General features: G+C 42.2%; 1 protein-coding gene across 1 annotated transcript; it reads right to left on the bottom strand.

Moving 5' to 3' along the window:
* Positions 1 to 2510: 2510 nt before the first annotated feature.
* Positions 2511 to 18020, bottom strand: psmg1 (proteasome (prosome, macropain) assembly chaperone 1). Its single transcript, XM_083647281.1, has 7 exons — positions 17822 to 18020; positions 16990 to 17096; positions 11591 to 11736; positions 11184 to 11246; positions 7876 to 8074; positions 5120 to 5250; positions 2511 to 2656 (listed from the first exon to the last, which is right to left on the bottom strand). The coding sequence occupies exons 1-7, from the start codon at positions 17938 to 17940 to the stop codon at positions 2579 to 2581; spliced, it is 843 nt and encodes a 280-aa protein (XP_083503407.1). The 5' UTR covers positions 17941 to 18020; the 3' UTR covers positions 2511 to 2578.
* Between the last annotated feature and the right edge of the window lie 572 nt (positions 18021 to 18592).

The raw sequence follows: 18592 nt of genomic DNA, 5'->3' as shown, positions 1-18592 counted from the left end.
GAAGTAAATGTATTTACATTTACTTCCGGGTACCCCTGAGGTCCACACATTATAATGGCGGTGGACGGCACAAACTGACATGTTGAAGACAAAAACAGACAAAGAAGACAAAAATGGTTCGTCCGTGTTGTGTTGTTGTTTAATATCATTCATAACAACACTTTCACTAACGTTAGTGGAGACCAGACTAGCTAATTTACCTGTTGGACCAGACTAGAGTAGACTTGAAGCTAAATTAAATTGACCTGGCGTCAGTAGCTCTGTCTGTACCAGGCTCTTTCTCGCCGAGAAGAGCCTGGTGACGCGAGGTTACTCTGTCTGTAACGTAAAAAAACAGCGAGTTTGACAGACAAACAAACTTTATTAGCTAGCTAACACTACATAAAACAAACACAGAAGAAAGGCTAGATACGTCGGACAAGCATGTTTACCAACCGTTTAACCATTTAAATTGAAAGTAGTCGGCCGAAAACAACGAGAGGGTTTGACAGCATTTATATGACAACACGCACATTTAAACCTGCCGCCTTTCCCAAGTGGTACCCGGAAGTAAATTTGTTTACATGGTGACGTCACGGTGATTTGGTCTATAAAGCTTCACCTTCACCTATCCCATAACCCCGGAGGGTCGTTGGGGCACCACAGACGATCTTTCGACAAGCTCTCTCCATCTCTCTCTGTCCTCGGCAGCTCTCACTGTTTCACCGAGTTTTAATTGAGTCCATTCTTGGATGTTATCCTCCCATCTTTTCTTTCCATCCACTATAAATCTAACTTCTTGTATTACAATGGATCTTGGATTACAATATCATAGCTATAGTGTATTTCTTTTCAGTGTATTAAACCCTGTCAATGATTGCTACATGTAGCCTATATAAACTGATCTTCAACAATACAATGATTGTGACAGCTTTCAATCTAGCAGAACATCTGGCTGTATATCATAATATGTAACATTAGCCTAATATGTCTCTTCTAATATTTGGATTGATTGATTTTTCTTAAAAGTGTCATGCAATCCACAGTGCCCAGCCAGCCCTCACAGGCGTACAAGACACACATAAAACACAACAAAACAATAAGACAATGCTGCACGCAATAGTGGTACAATTAAAAATAGCACAAATTGCAAGTCAATATAACACTCAAAGAACAAGACAAATGATTCCATCACTTTTTAAACAAAATGTCTTTGCTCCCATGCCTGACAAATACAATTTGCTGTGGGGAACTTCTTCAGGGGTATCATTAAACCTACCAGTCTCTATTGCTAAGGGAAGAGTTCCAGAGCGTAACTGGGCAGTTACACAGTTATGACATCAGTGATGTTGTCAGTGACATCATTATTGACCAAAATCATCTTATGACTCATATGCACTGATGTCATAGGCATTGCGACAACTTCAGTGATGTCAATGGCATTGTGACATCATCAGTGACAGTGATGTCATCAGTTATGCAAAATTGCGCAATTGTGCGCTGCACATGCCAATAGAGCAGGCGAGGCCACGCAGCAGCCGAACTGCGGGCAAGGCTGCGCAGCAGTCAAGCTGCATGCGGCGAGCCCACGTAGCGGACGAGCCTAGGGTTGACGCAGAGTCCGTTTCGACGCATAATATGGCGTCAAAAACGTTAGTCCTTTTACTCTGCACCTAAATAAAAGGCATTGAATGGTCCGAGCTGCTCCAGTTTTCTTCCTTTTACTTCATTGCTGCGTCCCTCCTCTGTGATGCACCAGACCTGCCTGCAATAGCTGAAGCGCGGTGGGACTCCTTCTACTATAACACCAGGAGTGTGAGTGCTCTGAATAGAAATGCTAAATGACATGGTGTTGCACAGTATGTACGTGGTAATATATACAGTATTATTCAACACACTGATGAGTGCAATAACAGTACAAGTCCTACACTAACTAAAATACAGCAGCGTACCACATCAATCCATTTCATTTTACAAGGCCCTTTTAACATCAAGATGTCACACAGTGCTTGAACATGACTCTCACTTCAACACATCAAGCTACTGTCAGTCTGTCTCCAAGCGTGTGTGTGTGTGTGTGTGTGTGTGTGTGTGTGTGTGTGTGTGTGTGTAGACTATAGTTACCTAGGATAACCTTTACTGTATTGCCTGGGGACAAAAATCTTGTGTCAACCGTATTTATAGAGCATATGTTGAAAATCATTTAGCCTATTTGAATATTACCTTGAATGAAAAAATATAATATATTCATTAACATTTAATAAAAAGTACCTTTACAGGATGAAACAATCACTTATTTCTCTCTCTCTGCCATGCTGCGGTTATTTTTGTTATCTTTGGTTATCTATAGTTACTGCAATTGTAGGAGCACCTGCTCTAACAAAACCACGGCACATACAATTTCAGGTGGAACTGATATGAGAATAGTCTATTCATTATAGTCGTTTTATGTGTGCACTTTTTAACAATTTATTTCTCTGACAAACTCAGCTCAACTACTGACAAGACAGGTTTTCTTTAATTTTATTCACTTAAAATGTACACTATCTTACCACAAGAAAAGAAAGATATCTACACATGGCCCAAATCATGGCCACTTTCAGATATAAAGATTACTCTGAATGTCACTGGCTTTAACAAACTTGCGAAGGACATCTGCACTTGGAAATGGCTCCAACTAGGGAAAGAAGAGCAAAGTATCAGATTAAAATGCTGTACAAGATTGTAATTTATGAATTCAATGCAAAAAAATGTTTAATCAAAATACGACATTCCCATCCTTGAACACGACAATACAGGCCTTCCAACTTTCAGAAACTTGAAGTGAACTTGTTCAGCACAGCCAAACAGGACTGAAACAGCTTATTTACATTATCAACAACACAAAGATTCCCAGAGGACTTGATTTTAGGAGCCAGCAGACCAATACACTGTAGGGGTTTCACAACTAGTCGACACTGTGCATTGTAATCGACTAATCGTGCATCTGTGGTTTTATGAATAAACAATATAAATACATAAATTGAACATAGATTTGAACAATCATTTTCTACAGGATGTCATGTTAAATAAACAGAATTGAAGGTATTTAGAGAGGGAAAGACTCCTGTCTATGTTGTTACTGCAGTCAAACAGTTGCTATCTCCAACAAGTTGCTGGGGTTTAGCGACTCATTTGGAAACAGCCTTTTTAGCTGAAATCTTCACAGTGGTGCAGCAGCTTCACCTGTCCTTCCATCTGCATGGGGGTGAGTAGATAATAACTGAATTTTCATTTTTGGGTGAACTTATCCTTTAACTAGAACAACCGCACCGTGGATATATGCCTTCGCCAACAAGTGAGCAGTCGACATCCATGTCTGTCCAGACTTTAAAGGTCCCATTCCGTGCAAAAGCTGTTTTTACTTGTAAATGCATACTGTATACTGTATACTGCTGTCAGCCCTCCCTGTAATGAGTGGTCACACGCTCAGAACTGCCACAGTTGGATTTGTCCCTATCCAGCGCCCCCCTGCAGTCTCCTCCAAGCCACACCCCCAAACGCTTCGTTTGCCCAGAGGGGAATTGGGACGTCACTAGCTTCCTCCTGCATACTGCGCGGGTCTCTCTCACACAAGCTACCTGCACCATTTAGTCTATAGCCACAAAATTAACACTTCTAGCTGGAGCGACGCCAACTGTACGTGATCCAGCAACTGCAGAGGTGCATTCGGTAAGTCTAGGCATTTTGAGATGTCCTCTTTAGCGTAGTACCGTTAAGTTAACGATAACTCGCAACCTAGCGTGCAGGTCCACATACGCTAATCTGATTGGCCGCTGGGAGCCTGGGGCGGGCTCTCCCTCAGCGGCCAATGGGAACTGTTAGTTCTGAATATATTATAGAAACAGGCCATTCTTGGGAAGCGACGAGATGAGGAAGTGAGAACTCCGTCACAACAAACGGGGTTGCTATATTTTCGACAGATTAATCCAGAATCATGTTTTATGGACCAGAGACACACGTTTTTAAGAGGTTACAGCTGCACGAATTGGGACCTTTAACATTTGAGCCAAATGTGAAGAAATTCCATCAAGGTGTTACTGAGATATGGCATTACCGAGCTTGAAAATGGCGTTTGTTTGACCACCAAAATCTAATTAGTTCATCCGTGAGTCCAAGTGGAGGTTAGAGGCCAATTTGATGAAATTCCGTCAAGGCGTTCCTGAGATATCGCGTTAACAAGCATGAAACAAGTGGTTGTGAGGTCACAGTGACCTTGAGCTTTCACCGCCAAAATCTAATCAGTTCATCCATGAGTCCAAGTGGATGTTTGAAGCAAATTCGAATAAATTCCATCAAGGCTTTTCTGAGATATCGCGTTAACGAACTTGGGAATGGCGTTCGTGAGGTCACAGTGACCTTGAACTTTGACCATCAAAATCTAATCAGTTAATCCTTGGGTCCAAGTCGACGTTTAAGGCAAATTTGATGAAATTCCATCAAGGCGTTCCTCAGATATCACGCTAACAAACATCAGACGGACGTACGTACAGACGGACAACCCGAATCCATAATGCCTCCGGCCTGGCTATCGCCGGCGGAGGCATCAAAATGGAAAGTCCAGACTTCGGAATGTAATTAGATAAGAACAGATGTGTTATTTGACATAAATCTAACATTAAACAACACTAAATTAACTGAAGTGTTGACAGTATATGATTGCAGGAAATATGGATCAAGTTATTTATTAGAACTGATGGTGGTGGTGCGATAATAACAGCATTCCACCAGCCTATTGTTTACCATTACAAGGATCGAGGACAAGGCTGTATTGACAGTAAGTAGGTACACCGAATTAATAGCAGGGTCATGTGATGCACAGTTGGTTGCACTACTGTTGGCAAAATGCAGTATTGTAAGTTGCTTTGGACAAAAGCATCTGCTAAATAACAATGTAATGTAATATAGAACAAACAGCAGTGTAGTGTTGTAAGAACATGGAAACAAATGACCCAACATTCATTTCCATTACATGTCCACAGTATACACTGTACACATACTGTACAAGTAACTAAGACAGGAACGTTACAATCATTATCAAAAGCGTGTAATCTATAATAAGCTGTGACCAGTTCACCCTCAGACTTAAAATGCAGCTCACCTGTATGGACTTGGCGAGCCTGGTCAGTGCAGGCTTGTAGGTGTCGATGGTGATGGAGTCAGGGGTGATGACATCACTGTAACACTGGTAGGCGAGAGTGGGGATGTGATGGACCTGGCAGTGGCTAAGCACTGACAAAACGGCACAAAAAAAATCATCGTTACTTTAAAACAGTGATCCTCACTATTTCTTCGATGAGAGCCGCACTGGCAGGACAAAGTCAATAGGAGAGCCACTTTTACCGCAAAACACCAAAAGCCACCCCAACCAAGCACATCTGTCTACCATTTTTTTGTGTTTTATTGTTTTCCACACACACACACACACACACACACACACACACACACATATACTGTATATACCAGTTTCCCCTAGAAAATCTTTCAGGCCTGGAGGGATTTCGAAACGTACCCCGACCGCAACGGTGGGGGCCGTCGCTGGCAACGCTAAAGTTTTAGCTAACCTGTTCACATCCCAAGTATCATCATACTATTATGGGATGCGATGCGAACAGTTGTATTATGGGATGTGCGTTTCCCAGGCAACGACACACGTTGACACGTTTTGGAACAGCGCTGCACGCTGGCACAATACTCCTAAAAGCAAAATGCTTATTGTTTTGAATGATTTGGCACCTTCTATTACTGTCAACACCAGTATTGTTGTATTGTAATAATATGCCATAAAGGTTTATTAAAATTTTGGATTTTTTGCATTGAAAAAAAAAAAAAAAAAAAAAAATGCAATTTCTTAGAGCCGCCAACTAAAGGGTCTCGCGAGCCGTGCAATGAGGAACTAGGCTTTAAAACAACCAAATCAATGAAAATCTGTCAATGAGGAGAGACATGAGGTATTAGAGGAAACACAAGTTTATGGGAACGCGAATCTGGGTTCTGCATGATAATCTTCACAAACATGAATAACTTTTATGACTTTTGGAACGTGTGTGTTGGAATGTGTGTGGGGGGTTTTTACGAGATCTTTATAAAACGCTTCAAAAGGCATAAGAGTTATTCACGTTTGTTAAGCGTATCATGCTGAACCCAAATTCACGTTCCCATAAACTTCTGTTAACCACAGACCTTATTTTATGAAGGAAATGAATGAATGAAAAGAAAGGAATGAAATCCCCATTCTAAAACCCCACAGACTTTTTTCCACTGAAGAACCAAATGGCGGCGATTTCTGGATAAAGCCTACAAAAATATGTCAGCCCTGTGGTACTCTGTCTACTTGTATTTCTTTCTCAATGATTACTAAAAAAGGATATGGCTGGTGTTTTTTTCTGCATTTCTTAACTCATTGAATGCCAATGACGACAGCTGTCGTCAATTCAAATACTGACGTAGAGTGCCAAAGACGACGACTGTCGTCAATTGCGTTTTTTGACGGGGGGGGTCCATCGAAGCCAGATCTATGTCCTGTAACATTTTGGGACATGTTGAATGTCTATAACCTATTTTACCGAGCCATTAGGTGGCGACAGTGCTCTCCAGATGACAGAAATACAGCCTGACAAAGCCGTGATCAAAAGACAAACCGCGCTCATGCTGCGCGGATTGATTGCTGTTGGCAAGCAGCCCAGAGCCATCTACATGATGGCTCTGGGCTGCTTGCCAACAGCAATCAATCCGCGCACACAACTGCAGCTCCTCTGCCTGTCTGTCTGTCTGCATATCGTTTCTCAACACACCAGAAAGGCAGCACCCAACGCCGAAGGGCCAACCCTTACCTGCAGTCGCATTGGGCATTTCCTCATTGCTGCTGTGAGCTGCCAGGAGCCGCGCGGCACAAAAACAGAGGCTCCGAATAGACTTTGTGCGTGTGGGGAGGAGTTTACAGCTGACTCGGGGAGAGGCGGGGAGAGGGGGGGACAGGGGGGTGGGGCACGCATGCACCACAGAACTAAACCAGGTCACATCATCAAAAAAATATTAGCTAGAGTCAGTGAATGTGCTTGAAATAATGCATTTCACAAAAGGCTGAATATCTCAGCTTCCTGATAGAAAAGCATATTTTTGCTGTTTTTGACCTATCTTCTCCGGCTGATAACTAAAGAACGGAAAATGGTATCAATAAACTTTTTTTTGCTGATGATACAATAGAGTCTCCTTGTTCTTTTTGCGTGTTCGGTGTTTACATAGTAATATCACACAATATTCTGTGGGCCTCGAGAAATCACTGAAAACGCTCTGAAACTCTGGCACTGGGAGCGTCTGTTCTCCAAAAGTGGCTGGCACTCAATGAGTTAAAGACAAATAATCCTAGGAAAATAAAATCAGCAATGAATTTGATTTGCTAACAAGTCTCGTTCATGTGTAGCTCATGGCCACAAAACTCAATTTGATTAAAGAAGTATTAAAAACATGTCGCAGAGCCATGCCGTTGCTCTGGCAGCATATTTCATATTGCACCAGGCTGGATGACTTTTTCCTCCAACAACTTAATAAAGAGCCAAAGTCACGCCCCTTCTGGGTGGGGCCTACACGCACTAGCATCTGAAAAAATATGAATGGTGGTGAAGGGCGAGAGACCACAATTTTTTTTAATCCCATTTGAATTGTGCCATGATGAGGTACACATATGATGCTTTTTCAATTTAAAAGACAATTTTCCATGTCAAGAAAGTCGCAGTTTGTCATAAAACTGTTGCACTATCAATTAGAAAGACTACACACAGGCCAGATCTGGCCCCTGGGCCGTATGTTTGACAGCCCTGTCTTGAAGTCTCAGTCAGTGGAAAAACAGTGCTGTACCTGCAGCTGGAAGTCCAGTGAGCATGTTGGGCTGCTCCAGTGACGGGCAGAGGGCCTTGCTACTGGACGCACTGGTCTGAAGAGAGCGAAGGAACGGGATGGAACTACTGGACAGATAGTCTGGTGTCTTGTACTCAGCCACAGGGCTATCTGACAGCACCATCACATTCAGCCCTCTCTGCTCAAGACAGCCAAATACCTACAAAAGACAGAAAAAAACGATTCTATTGAACAATACCTTGGATGTTATGCTGTTCCAGAGAAGTTGGAATTTCTGCCCTCCTACTAGGAAAAATACAATGGTTACAATTATATATTAGGGTGTTTTCACACATGATAGTCCGCTTACTTGGTCCCATCTGATGCGAGAATGATATGTTGTTCTGTTTTTCAGCTGGTTCGGTTCACTTTCACACAGCCAAAAATCTAGGGTGTATTCACACCTATCTCGTTTGGAGCAGTTGTTCCGAAACAGAGAGCATTTTCCCCCTTGGTGCGGTTCGTTTGGGGGAGTGTGAACACAGCAATCGCACTCGGATGCGGGACAAAACAAGCGGACCGAGATCGCCAAGAAAGGGTGGTCTCGGTCCGCTTTAAACGAACTCTGGTGCAGTTCGTTTGTGGTGAGAACGTGATCCGACCTCGATCTGCCACAACTGCAGTAAACCGTGAGCATTTTTGGATAAACCAGCTGCCGTAGTCAGCTGCGCTGTGCGTAATGGCCTGAAGAACGAGCATTTTTATCGTTTAAAAACAACATCTTTCAGATCCTGTTTTGGCGACTTGTGACTTGCATCGATAAAGTTTGGGGGATTTTTGGATCATCACATGAGCAGTTTGAACTCAATCAACTTACCTCGGACCATGGGAAGCAACGTTAATGTGTTGAATCTCTACGGATTTTGCCTGTAAATTGTGTGCGGTGTGCTGCTGCGCAGCGGGTGCTGCTCCCTCTCTCCCTCTCTCTCTCCATTCAATAAATGAAAACAAATCATGGTAATCAGAGCCAGCCTTCTTTGTGATAAGATTGTCTGGTTCAATCAGACAATCAGACTGATTGCATGTCTTCCTCGAAATGTCCGTTATTATTAAATTATTTATTAATATTTTATTCCTGACAGGACAGGTGTTTATATAGCCTATGTCTCGGCTAATCCTCATCTCCGTGATAGCCTAATAGCAGAATTTGCGAGGGTCTTTGATCTTCTAGCTCCAAATTCCCGATAGCCTAAATAGGCTAAATAAATACATAGGCTTACATAGGCTACATAGCATACATTAATAAATAAAGAACTTTCTCCCTCTCTCTCTCTCCCGATCCCTCCCTCTTTCTTTCTTTCTCTCTCTCTCTCTCTCTCTCTCTCTCCTCGCACGGCGCACGCCCGACATAGCCTACAATGTAGGTCTAACAAAACGCATTCTTATAATCATAATAGGAAAATCTCTGGGAATTATTATGTCCATCCCGAGAGGCTATTAGCCTATCAGAGTGTCTGCTGGCCAATCCAGGAAGTTTGACAATACTATTTGGACCGTTTCATTTGTGGCTGTGTGAACACAAACGAACCAAGGCACAAATGCAACAATTGTATCAATTAAGTACCTGAATCGGAACAAAGCAAACGACCTACAGGTGTGAATACACCCTCTGTTAACATGGATGCCGAAATGAAACTTGTGGGTTCAGTGTAGGTTGAGCTTAGGTTGAGCGTTGCTTCGGCGTATGGTGTGAACGTGCCCTTACAGTGTGTACAGCATACCGGCGTTGCAGCCTCAATGTGTGCTCTTACAGTACATGGCATACCGGCGTTGCAGCCTCAGTGTGTGCTCTTAAGGTGCGTTCACACCGACCTATTAAAGTTTTTCGCTGGCGTCGAGTTTACATACAAAGTCAATACAAACGAGCGATTGAGCGTATATTCGCCTGGGAGAAAAATCGCTGGGCGTCCGAGCGGCAGAGACAGAGCGATAGGGAGAAAATTCGCTCGTCGCTCGAGATGAAATATCCCAACTCGAGCGAAAATACGCTGGCATCAGTCGCTCGCCGCTCAACGCTGATTGGCTGCCGTGTGAGAGCGAGTCAAGGATCACACTGGCTTGGAACAAACCGCTGGTTTATTGTGTGGCAACAAACCACATTGACAGCCTGACAGCTGACATGAAGTGAAGTCTGTCCTACCGGTATGGAGCTCGCATTAGGAGCACGCTGATAGGCTTTAGCTTGTAAACAATGACGTAGTGGACAAATATCATGACATTGCGTAACGTTATATCCCCCACATGTCCGTCATTTCGTGTGCCTGTTGATGAGCGATTTAAACAGAGCGACAGAGCGATTCCAAAGGGTTGACTTGAGCGACAGAGCGAAAAATAAATATCTCGGTGTGAACGCACCTTTACAGTATATGGCATACCGGCGTTGCAGCCTCAGTGTGTGCTCTTACAGTACATGGCATACCGGCGTTGCAGCCTCAGTGTGTGCTCTTACAGTACATGGCATACCGGCGTTGCGGCCTCAGTGTGTGCTCTTACAGTATATGGCATACCGGCGTTGCAGCCTCAGTGTGTGCTCTTACATATATATATATGGGGATAAACACTCTGAGTCTCGAAACAAGTGCCCAAAACGAACAAGGTGTGAATCCACCCTTAGTTTGTCAATGTAGCGGTAAAATATTAGATATCGGCCAGTCAATGTTGTCCCCTTCCAAAAACATAAAAACAGTCTATAAAACCATAAACTACAGGACTGACGCAATCGAGGCCATGGTAATCGACATCCAAAGCAGTATTTGAATGTTTTGTTTTTCTTTTTTCTTAATTTATTTTTAAATAGTAATCCAACATTATTCATTATGCATCAACATTAATTATTATCTTATACAAGGACATTTAACATTGTTTTGTGCCTCACAGCTCTCATCTAACATTACTTACCACAAGGTACCAGCACTTAAACTGCGACAGTTTGACCATGCAGCCAGCAGGGACAGCAAAATTAATTTCTATGTGCTATGGCTGTAATTTATTTTATGTGATTATTAAAAAGGAAATCCTTTGATTCTTGTCCTCGCCTCATTGTTACTACATGTTCCCCGCACCCCTGTCGAAGCATCACAAATATTGTAATACTTGTGGAAATTATTATTTATACTGGTCGATTATTCAGTTAGATTACAAAATACAATAAAATAAATATAATTAATAAATAAAATAAATAAATAAAAATTGGCATCAGCCTTCAAAATCAAATATCGGTCAAGTAGCTATTATGTCTGTGTGGCAATGAATGAGTTATATAAATTTACCTTTTCAGTCCACTGAAAAAGCTGGTCCTCTGCAATGTAGCAAGTCACTTGGCATATCAAAACCTTCAAAAGGAATGCAAGAGAAAGTTTATGCAACTTCTGTTTGAATGAAGTTTGCAGTTTACTCATGATGACAGACATTTGTGTTTCAAACATACATACATCTGACTGTAACGCAGAGATAACTAAGATGTCCTGCCACTGCCAGTGAATTTGACATCCCCTTGAACATTACATTGTGATATACAACATCACACTCACAATTTAACTGTTGCAGCGCCACCTCAAGATGTAGGCTGATAAAGAATTGTTTTACATGAAAATCTGACCTACTGTAGATCAGCTTGAATGTCATTTCTAAACCAGACACACATTTTGAAGTGATTGTTGCTTAGTGAGTCACTCACTGAAGTGTTTTCCTTGTGTCTGTAGAACACACATGCTGACTCCTCACTCGTTTGTCCACCGACAGCCTGAGTCCTCTCATTCCAAAGAGATGCATGTAATACTGCGTCCCACTTTGCAGAGTTGAGAACATATACTGACACAAACCCTGGAAAGATACATCCTGTCAGACTTCATCTGCACACAGTTGGGCAATTAGATGCCTAGTTATATAAAAGGGATCAAGTGGGCACTGTTTGTTTCAATTGTTGTCCCACTGATGATGTCACAATGTCTATGACATCATCAGTGATGTCATCAGTGAGATAATTATTGACAAAAGCCATCTTATGACATGACTGATGATGTCATAGGCACTGATGATGTCATAGACATTGATGATGTCATAGGCATTGTGACATCATCAGTGATATGAGCAATTGAGGCTTTTGGTTACACGGGCAATTGTGACATCACTGCTGATGTCATAAACATTGTGACATCATTGTGATGTCATCAGTGAGTGATGTCATCATGATGGAAAGTTGAGCAATTGTGTGCTGCGCGTGCCAATACAGCAGGCGAGGCCACGCAGCAGCCGAGCTACGGGCGAGGCCGCGTTGGTTCGGGTTTGCAGACCCATTACAATTAAACAATAAAACACAAAAAACAAAAGCTATTATCCAATCGTCCAACAAATGTATTTTATTATAGTGAATGAACTCGTCACAAACTTTGTGAACTGAGTTTGTATATTCCCGTTTAATTAATGTATTAATAAATGTATCTTTGCATCCAAGAACGTGAAATTAAATAACTTGAAAGATAATCTAAATTAAAAAGTTGCCTACCTGCAACAAGCCAGAGATGAGACGTGCAGTCAGTCAAACTTTATAGCCTATATTTTCTGAAGCGGGTCTATATTGAAAACGATGACGAGAGACTGCAGCTGGTTGACACGCGGGCAACATGAGAATATTTGCTTTACTTTAAACTGAAGGGCAAAGGTAAGAATATTAGCCTTGTGTTACCTGTAGCCTACATCTGAGAACGAAATTCCTTGTTGCGTGTTGTGAGCTTTGAGATGATGCTCCATAAAGTCGTTCAGACAAATAAATGAAAGCTGCCCATTAAATACTCCTCCTTAAATAGCAAATCAACTGAGGTTCTAGTAGGTTATTTATGCTGAAATGATGTTGACATTAGTGGCTAAATTAACGGACATACAAGCTTTACAACCTGCAGAGGACCTCTCTGTCGCTGCGAGAATTCTCGCAATACGCCTGCGGCAGTTTCTTCATGATCAGCGCTCCGCTACATGTGCAAAGCCAACTTGCGATTCTAATATCAACCCAACTTTTCAGCTGCAGCTGCAGCTGCAGCTCTCTCCCCGAACGAGGTCTGAGGATCAGAAACCGGATAATCCTCTGAAGTTGTCTGTTATTTTCATGCCCTATAAAATAACTAGTAACTAGCCCAGTTACTATTTTAGTAACTGTAACTGAGTTACCAAATTTGAAAAGTAATTAGTTAGATTACTAGTTACAGAAAAAAGTAGTTAAGTTACAGTAACTAGTTACTCCCAACACTGATAATAACAGACTAATAGATCTTTCCAATGAGTTTGGAAATTCAAACATTTAAAACATTTAAATAATGCATTACAACAAAGCCAGTTAGATTTTAGTTTATCTAATTTTTAGTCGACTAAATCTACGGTAGATTTAGTCGACTAAAATCGTATATTTAGTTAACTAAAACTAGACTAAAACTAAAACATTTCAGATGACTGAAATATGAATAAAACTAAATGGCATTTTAATCAAAAGACTATGACTAAAACTAAATAAAAATTTGCTGTCAAAATGAACACTGCATGTGAGGGAACTACTTAAATAGTAAAAAATTAACTACTTTACTAATATAACATCTATTAGCTTACTACTAATTTCTTCCTTGTCTCAGGAAGTCCTATGGTTGTTTATTTTATGCCCAGTTAGGGTAACTGAGCATTCACACCGGGGCGATTTCCGCAAATTCGCACGACGAGATTACATACAAAGTCAATGCAAACGCGCAAGTAGATGAGATTTTGGCCTCAGGGCCCGCTGGGCGACGTGAATGAGGCGAGTGATGTGAATTTTCACGGCGCGAATGATGCGATTTTCACTCGAGTTGAAAAATTTCAACTTTGGCAAATAATTTGAAGCTTTTTTCCACCTTGGTGTGAACACATGATCACAATGCTGTAATAATCCATACTTTTCCCAATGCTTGCCATTCATACAGTCTAATCAAATCAACAGTTGCATAGGTTTAATGAAAAATAAACTAGAACGACCGCACCGTGGATATATGCCTCCGTCAACAAGTGAGCAGTAGACATCCATGTGTGTAGAGACTTTGATGTTTTTAAGCCAAATGTGAAGAAAATCAAGGTGTTACTGAGATATGGCGCTGACGAGCTTGAAAATGGCATTCGTGGGGTCAGTGACCTTGACCTTTGACCACCAAAATGTAATCAGTTCATCCTTGAGTCCAAGTGGATGTTTAAGGCAAATTCGAAGAATTTCCGTCAAGGCGTTCCTGAGATACGAGTTAACGAGCTTGAAAATGGTGTTCATGAGGTCACAGTGACTGTAGTCTCGCTGGCCAGCCTCCCCTCCCTACCGTGAGATGAGTCTGGCGGCGCAGGTCTCCATTGTGGAATTGCGATGGGCGACGCTTGGCGGCAGTGCCCTTGGAAAATAGTTTCCAACAATCCAACTTGCCGTTTTCAGCGTGTAGCAACGAGCTAGCGTGTAGGTTTCTGCCGTTAGCTTGCTAGCTAGTTAGCGTTGTTGTTTTCAGTGAGGCAGCAGGGCACTATTTACAGCGACACACAGGGAGGAGGGAGCGGAAGCTGCTCTGATTGACATGGTCTGAGCCAATGACAGAGCTTGTAATAAGCGGTGAGCAGACATCCGGCAGCGACTGAAACAGTCTATCCCAGTTGCCTGTTTCCGTGCCGCCAGACTCCTCTCACGGTAGGGAGGGAGGCTGGCCAGCGAGACTACAGTGACTGTAACCTTTGTCCTTTGACCACCAAAATCTAATCAGTTCGTCCTGGAGTCCAAGTCGACGTTTGAGCCAAATTGGAAGATATTCCATCAAGGTGTTCCTGAGATATCACGTTAAAGAGCTTGGAAATGGGGTTTGTGAGGTCACAGTGACCTTGAACTTTGACCTATACCACCAAAATCTAATGAGTTCATCCTTGAGTCCAAGTGGACATTTGAGGCAAATTTGATGAGATTTCATCAAGGGGTTCCTGAGATATCGCGTTAACGAACTTGGGAACGGCGTTCGTGAGGTCACAGTGACCTTGAACTTTGACCACCAAAATCTAAATCAGTTCATCCTTGAGTCCAAGTCGACGTTTGAGGCAAATTTGACAAAATTCTGCCAACGCATTCCTCAGCTATCGCGTTAACGAACATTGGACGGACGGACAACCTGAATCCATAATGCCTGCGGCCTGGCTATCGCTGGCGGAGGCATAATAAAAAATGATATCCACCTTATTTTTGAATGCCCCACTGTAAAAAATAATTGTGCGTACAAGGTCCGGTTTAACGTGACTTATTGTTGCAGCTTGCCATTTCCTAGGTATTCTACTTGATTTGAAAACCTAAACTCAGTCTCTTGTACCCTGGCTGAATTGAACATAACTTGGTCAATAAGTATGTAACATAGAAAATAAAACAACCCGTAATATCTTAATTTTATGTAGAATGCCGAGGACATGTAACTGTTTAGTTAAACTTGCATTCCAGGAATATTGTGCTCTTAACTCATTGAGTGCCATGGACGAGTATGTTCGTCATTTCGTTTAGTAACGTAGAGTGCCAAGGACGAGTATGTTCGTCAATTGCGTTTTTTGACGGTGGGACGTGGATCAAAGGCTCAGGCATCTCCTGTACAAATATGGGAGCTATTGAAGGTGTATAACCTATTTTACGGACTCATTAGGTGGCGACAGTGCTCTCCAGATTACAGAAAGGTCCGGAAAACAGGAGGAAAAAGCCGTGATCAAAGAGAAACCGATGCATGCTGCAGCCAGAGCCATATAGATTGCTCTGTCTGCAGCTGACGTTGTCTGCGAACCGCAGTCAATCCGCGCACACAACTGAGCTCCTCTGCCTCTGTCTGTCTGCATATAGTTTCTCCACACGATTACCCGCCAGAAAGGCAGCACCCGACGCCGAAGGGCCAAACCTTTCCCTGCAGTCCGGTTTGGCATTTCCTTGTCGCGCTGGGAGCCGCCCGGCGCACAAAAACGAAGCGCTCCGAAAATAGACTGGGTGCGTGTAGGCTGTGTGTTAGTGTGGGGAGGAGTTTGCAGCTGAGGGGGGGAGAGGGGGGTGGGGCACGCAACTACACCACGTCACTACATCAGAAAATATTAGCTAGAGTCAGTGAATGTGCTTGAAATGCTTCATTTCACAAAAGGCTGAATATCTCAGCTTATAATTTGAAACCTGTCTTTTTGCTCAAAACAGCCTATCTTCTCCGGCTCATAACTAAAGAACGGAAAATGGTATCAATAAACTTTTTTTTGCAGATGATAGAAGAGAGTCTCATCGTTCTTTGTGCGTGTTCCGTGTTTACATAGTAATATCACACAATATTCTGTGGGCCTCGAGAAATCACTGAAAACGCTCTGAAACTCTGGCACTGGGAGCGTCCGTTCTCCAAAAGTGGCTGGCACTCAATAAGTTAAGATGACGTTAGTGGCTCGAGACTGTTTCGTCCTGAAACCCACATAGCCAGGCGTAACTAACCTATGTGCGATTCGAAATAACGCATCCGAGATAGAAAACGTTATGAATATAGCCACGTTATAAACAACAAACTAACGCTGGTGATCCGTATGGAAACAGTGTTACTCGAAATGGTTAAAAGTTATATCAATTTGGTCATTCAGTGGCGTTTTACTGCCATGTAACATAACTAACTAGCGGCTAATATTAGCCACAGCAGGCGATTACCCATGAATGCACTGCGCTCTTAAAGGGATATTTATTTATCGAGATTTTTGCCAAGCTGGACCTGATTAGTGATTTGCTCCGTTCGCCCAGACGGGTGTCAAGCTGTCAGCAACAAGGCTGGGAGGATCACACCGGAAGAAGCACCCATCATGCAGATCAGGCAAAAATGGCCGCCAAAAATAAGGTGGATACTCTTGTTTATAATCTAATTTTATGTTTATATCCCATGATTCCTTGTCTTATCATCTTTGCTTTGCAATATCCAAACTTTTCCACAGGAATCATTAAAGATTCATTTGACCTTTACTCATCTTATGTTGAAAAGGGTTAATCATAGATACTGTTGCATAGGAAAGCTAAGAAGGTGACATATTCTGCTAAGTGCCACTTACTGGCAGCATTATGGCCCACAGCAAGGATGAAGTCTGAACACTGAATCCGTTTGCTTCCAGAACTCAGCACCTCCTGGACGTCAGGGCTCCACTGCAGATGAACCTCCCTGATGAAAACAGTGATGTGGGGTTATAAAACATTATGTTTATCCTGCGAAGAAAAGTCCTTTGCAAAGGACTCTCTGAACACTTTAAGATTCTGGGATAGCTTAGCATGAGCATTTTACTTCTAGGGCTCACATTGACGCTTCAAAACTCATGAAAGTGGTCCTCGTGTGTGAAGATTATCTCGCTGAACACAGGTTCGCGTTTAATTAAGCTTGCGTTGCCCACAGACCTTATTTGAAGCATCGCGCCAAAAACCCATTAAAAAATCCCATAGGCAGAAACAGTGAAGAACCCGGAAGTCCGCGACTTCCGCGTTCCGACTACAAAAATACGTCATCCCTGCGGTACTCCATTCGTTGTTCACTAGAAATCGCTGTGCATTGTAGCTATTTTATACTGGACTAAATAGTGAATCAAATTAACAGTTTAGAATTCGGACACTATAAAAAAAAATGCGACACTAAATAATCCACTATTTCTGTCATAGGGACCGATACCGAACAGGGCTTATGTGTTCGTCAATCATGTATGTGGACCGAACACGTGTAAAACTGCCAAGAACTGATCGAAAGTAACATCAGCTGCTGCTAAATGTAACGTTAGTTAAGGTTAGTTAACCTACTAAACCAAGTAGCTAAGCCTACATAAACTGGTTTATTTATTACAATTTACACTACCAAAAGAATGCTGCCTCATTACGTTAGCTGGCTAATGTTAATGTTACCTCTTCTCTTCCAGCTCTCTGTGGATTTCTTCATCTTCATCGTTTTCATCAAAGTCGTCGTCGTCTTCCTCCACAGCTCGGGAATAAACTGACACAACCTCTCCGAAAAACGTCGCCATATTCACTGCTGTTCTACAGCTGTTTATATCAATTTATTCACTGTTTCAGTATCAAAGCTGCTGCTGCTTCTTCTTCTTCTTCTTTTTCTTCTTCTTCTTTTTCTAGTGTTTTATGGCGGTTGGCAAACTTATTTGTGCATTACCGCCACCTACTGTATTGTAACAGCTTCACAATTTAAAATACTAAAGTAATTTATCATGTCCAACCAAATTGCTCCCCTTCACACATTGTCCATTCTATAATCCATTTTCTATTCCGCTGCAAACGCCTCCTTCATGATATCGTTTACCTACTTCCCTGAAACGTCCTGAATGTTCAAAAACTTCCTGGCCGCAAACTTCTTCTTCTTTTTCTTCTTCTTCTTGTGGTTTAATGGCGGGTAGCAGCACCCAGCGTTAAGGTGCAGTATCGCCACCTGCTGTGTTGGAGTGTCAGCCAGGCAGCAGTAGCAGCAGCAGCAGCCTCCTCCTCCATCTTATTATTGTTATTATTTATTTATATATTTTTCTCCTTGATGGACACCTACTGCGATTTGTCAAAAATATTTTTTTAAATCTTTAAAGTTTTTATTAATGAAAATAAATTCAAAACCACAGCAAAGCATATTTTTCACCAGCCACCGTCAGCATGCATGTGTGTGCTGGCCGCGTG

Source organism: Poromitra crassiceps (assembly GCF_964638095.1).
Source record: "Poromitra crassiceps genome assembly, chromosome: 1".
Taxonomy (NCBI): domain Eukaryota; kingdom Metazoa; phylum Chordata; class Actinopteri; order Beryciformes; family Melamphaidae; genus Poromitra; species Poromitra crassiceps.
The sequence above is the reverse complement of the archived record's forward strand: the minus strand, read 5'-3'. Positions and strand labels throughout refer to the sequence as shown.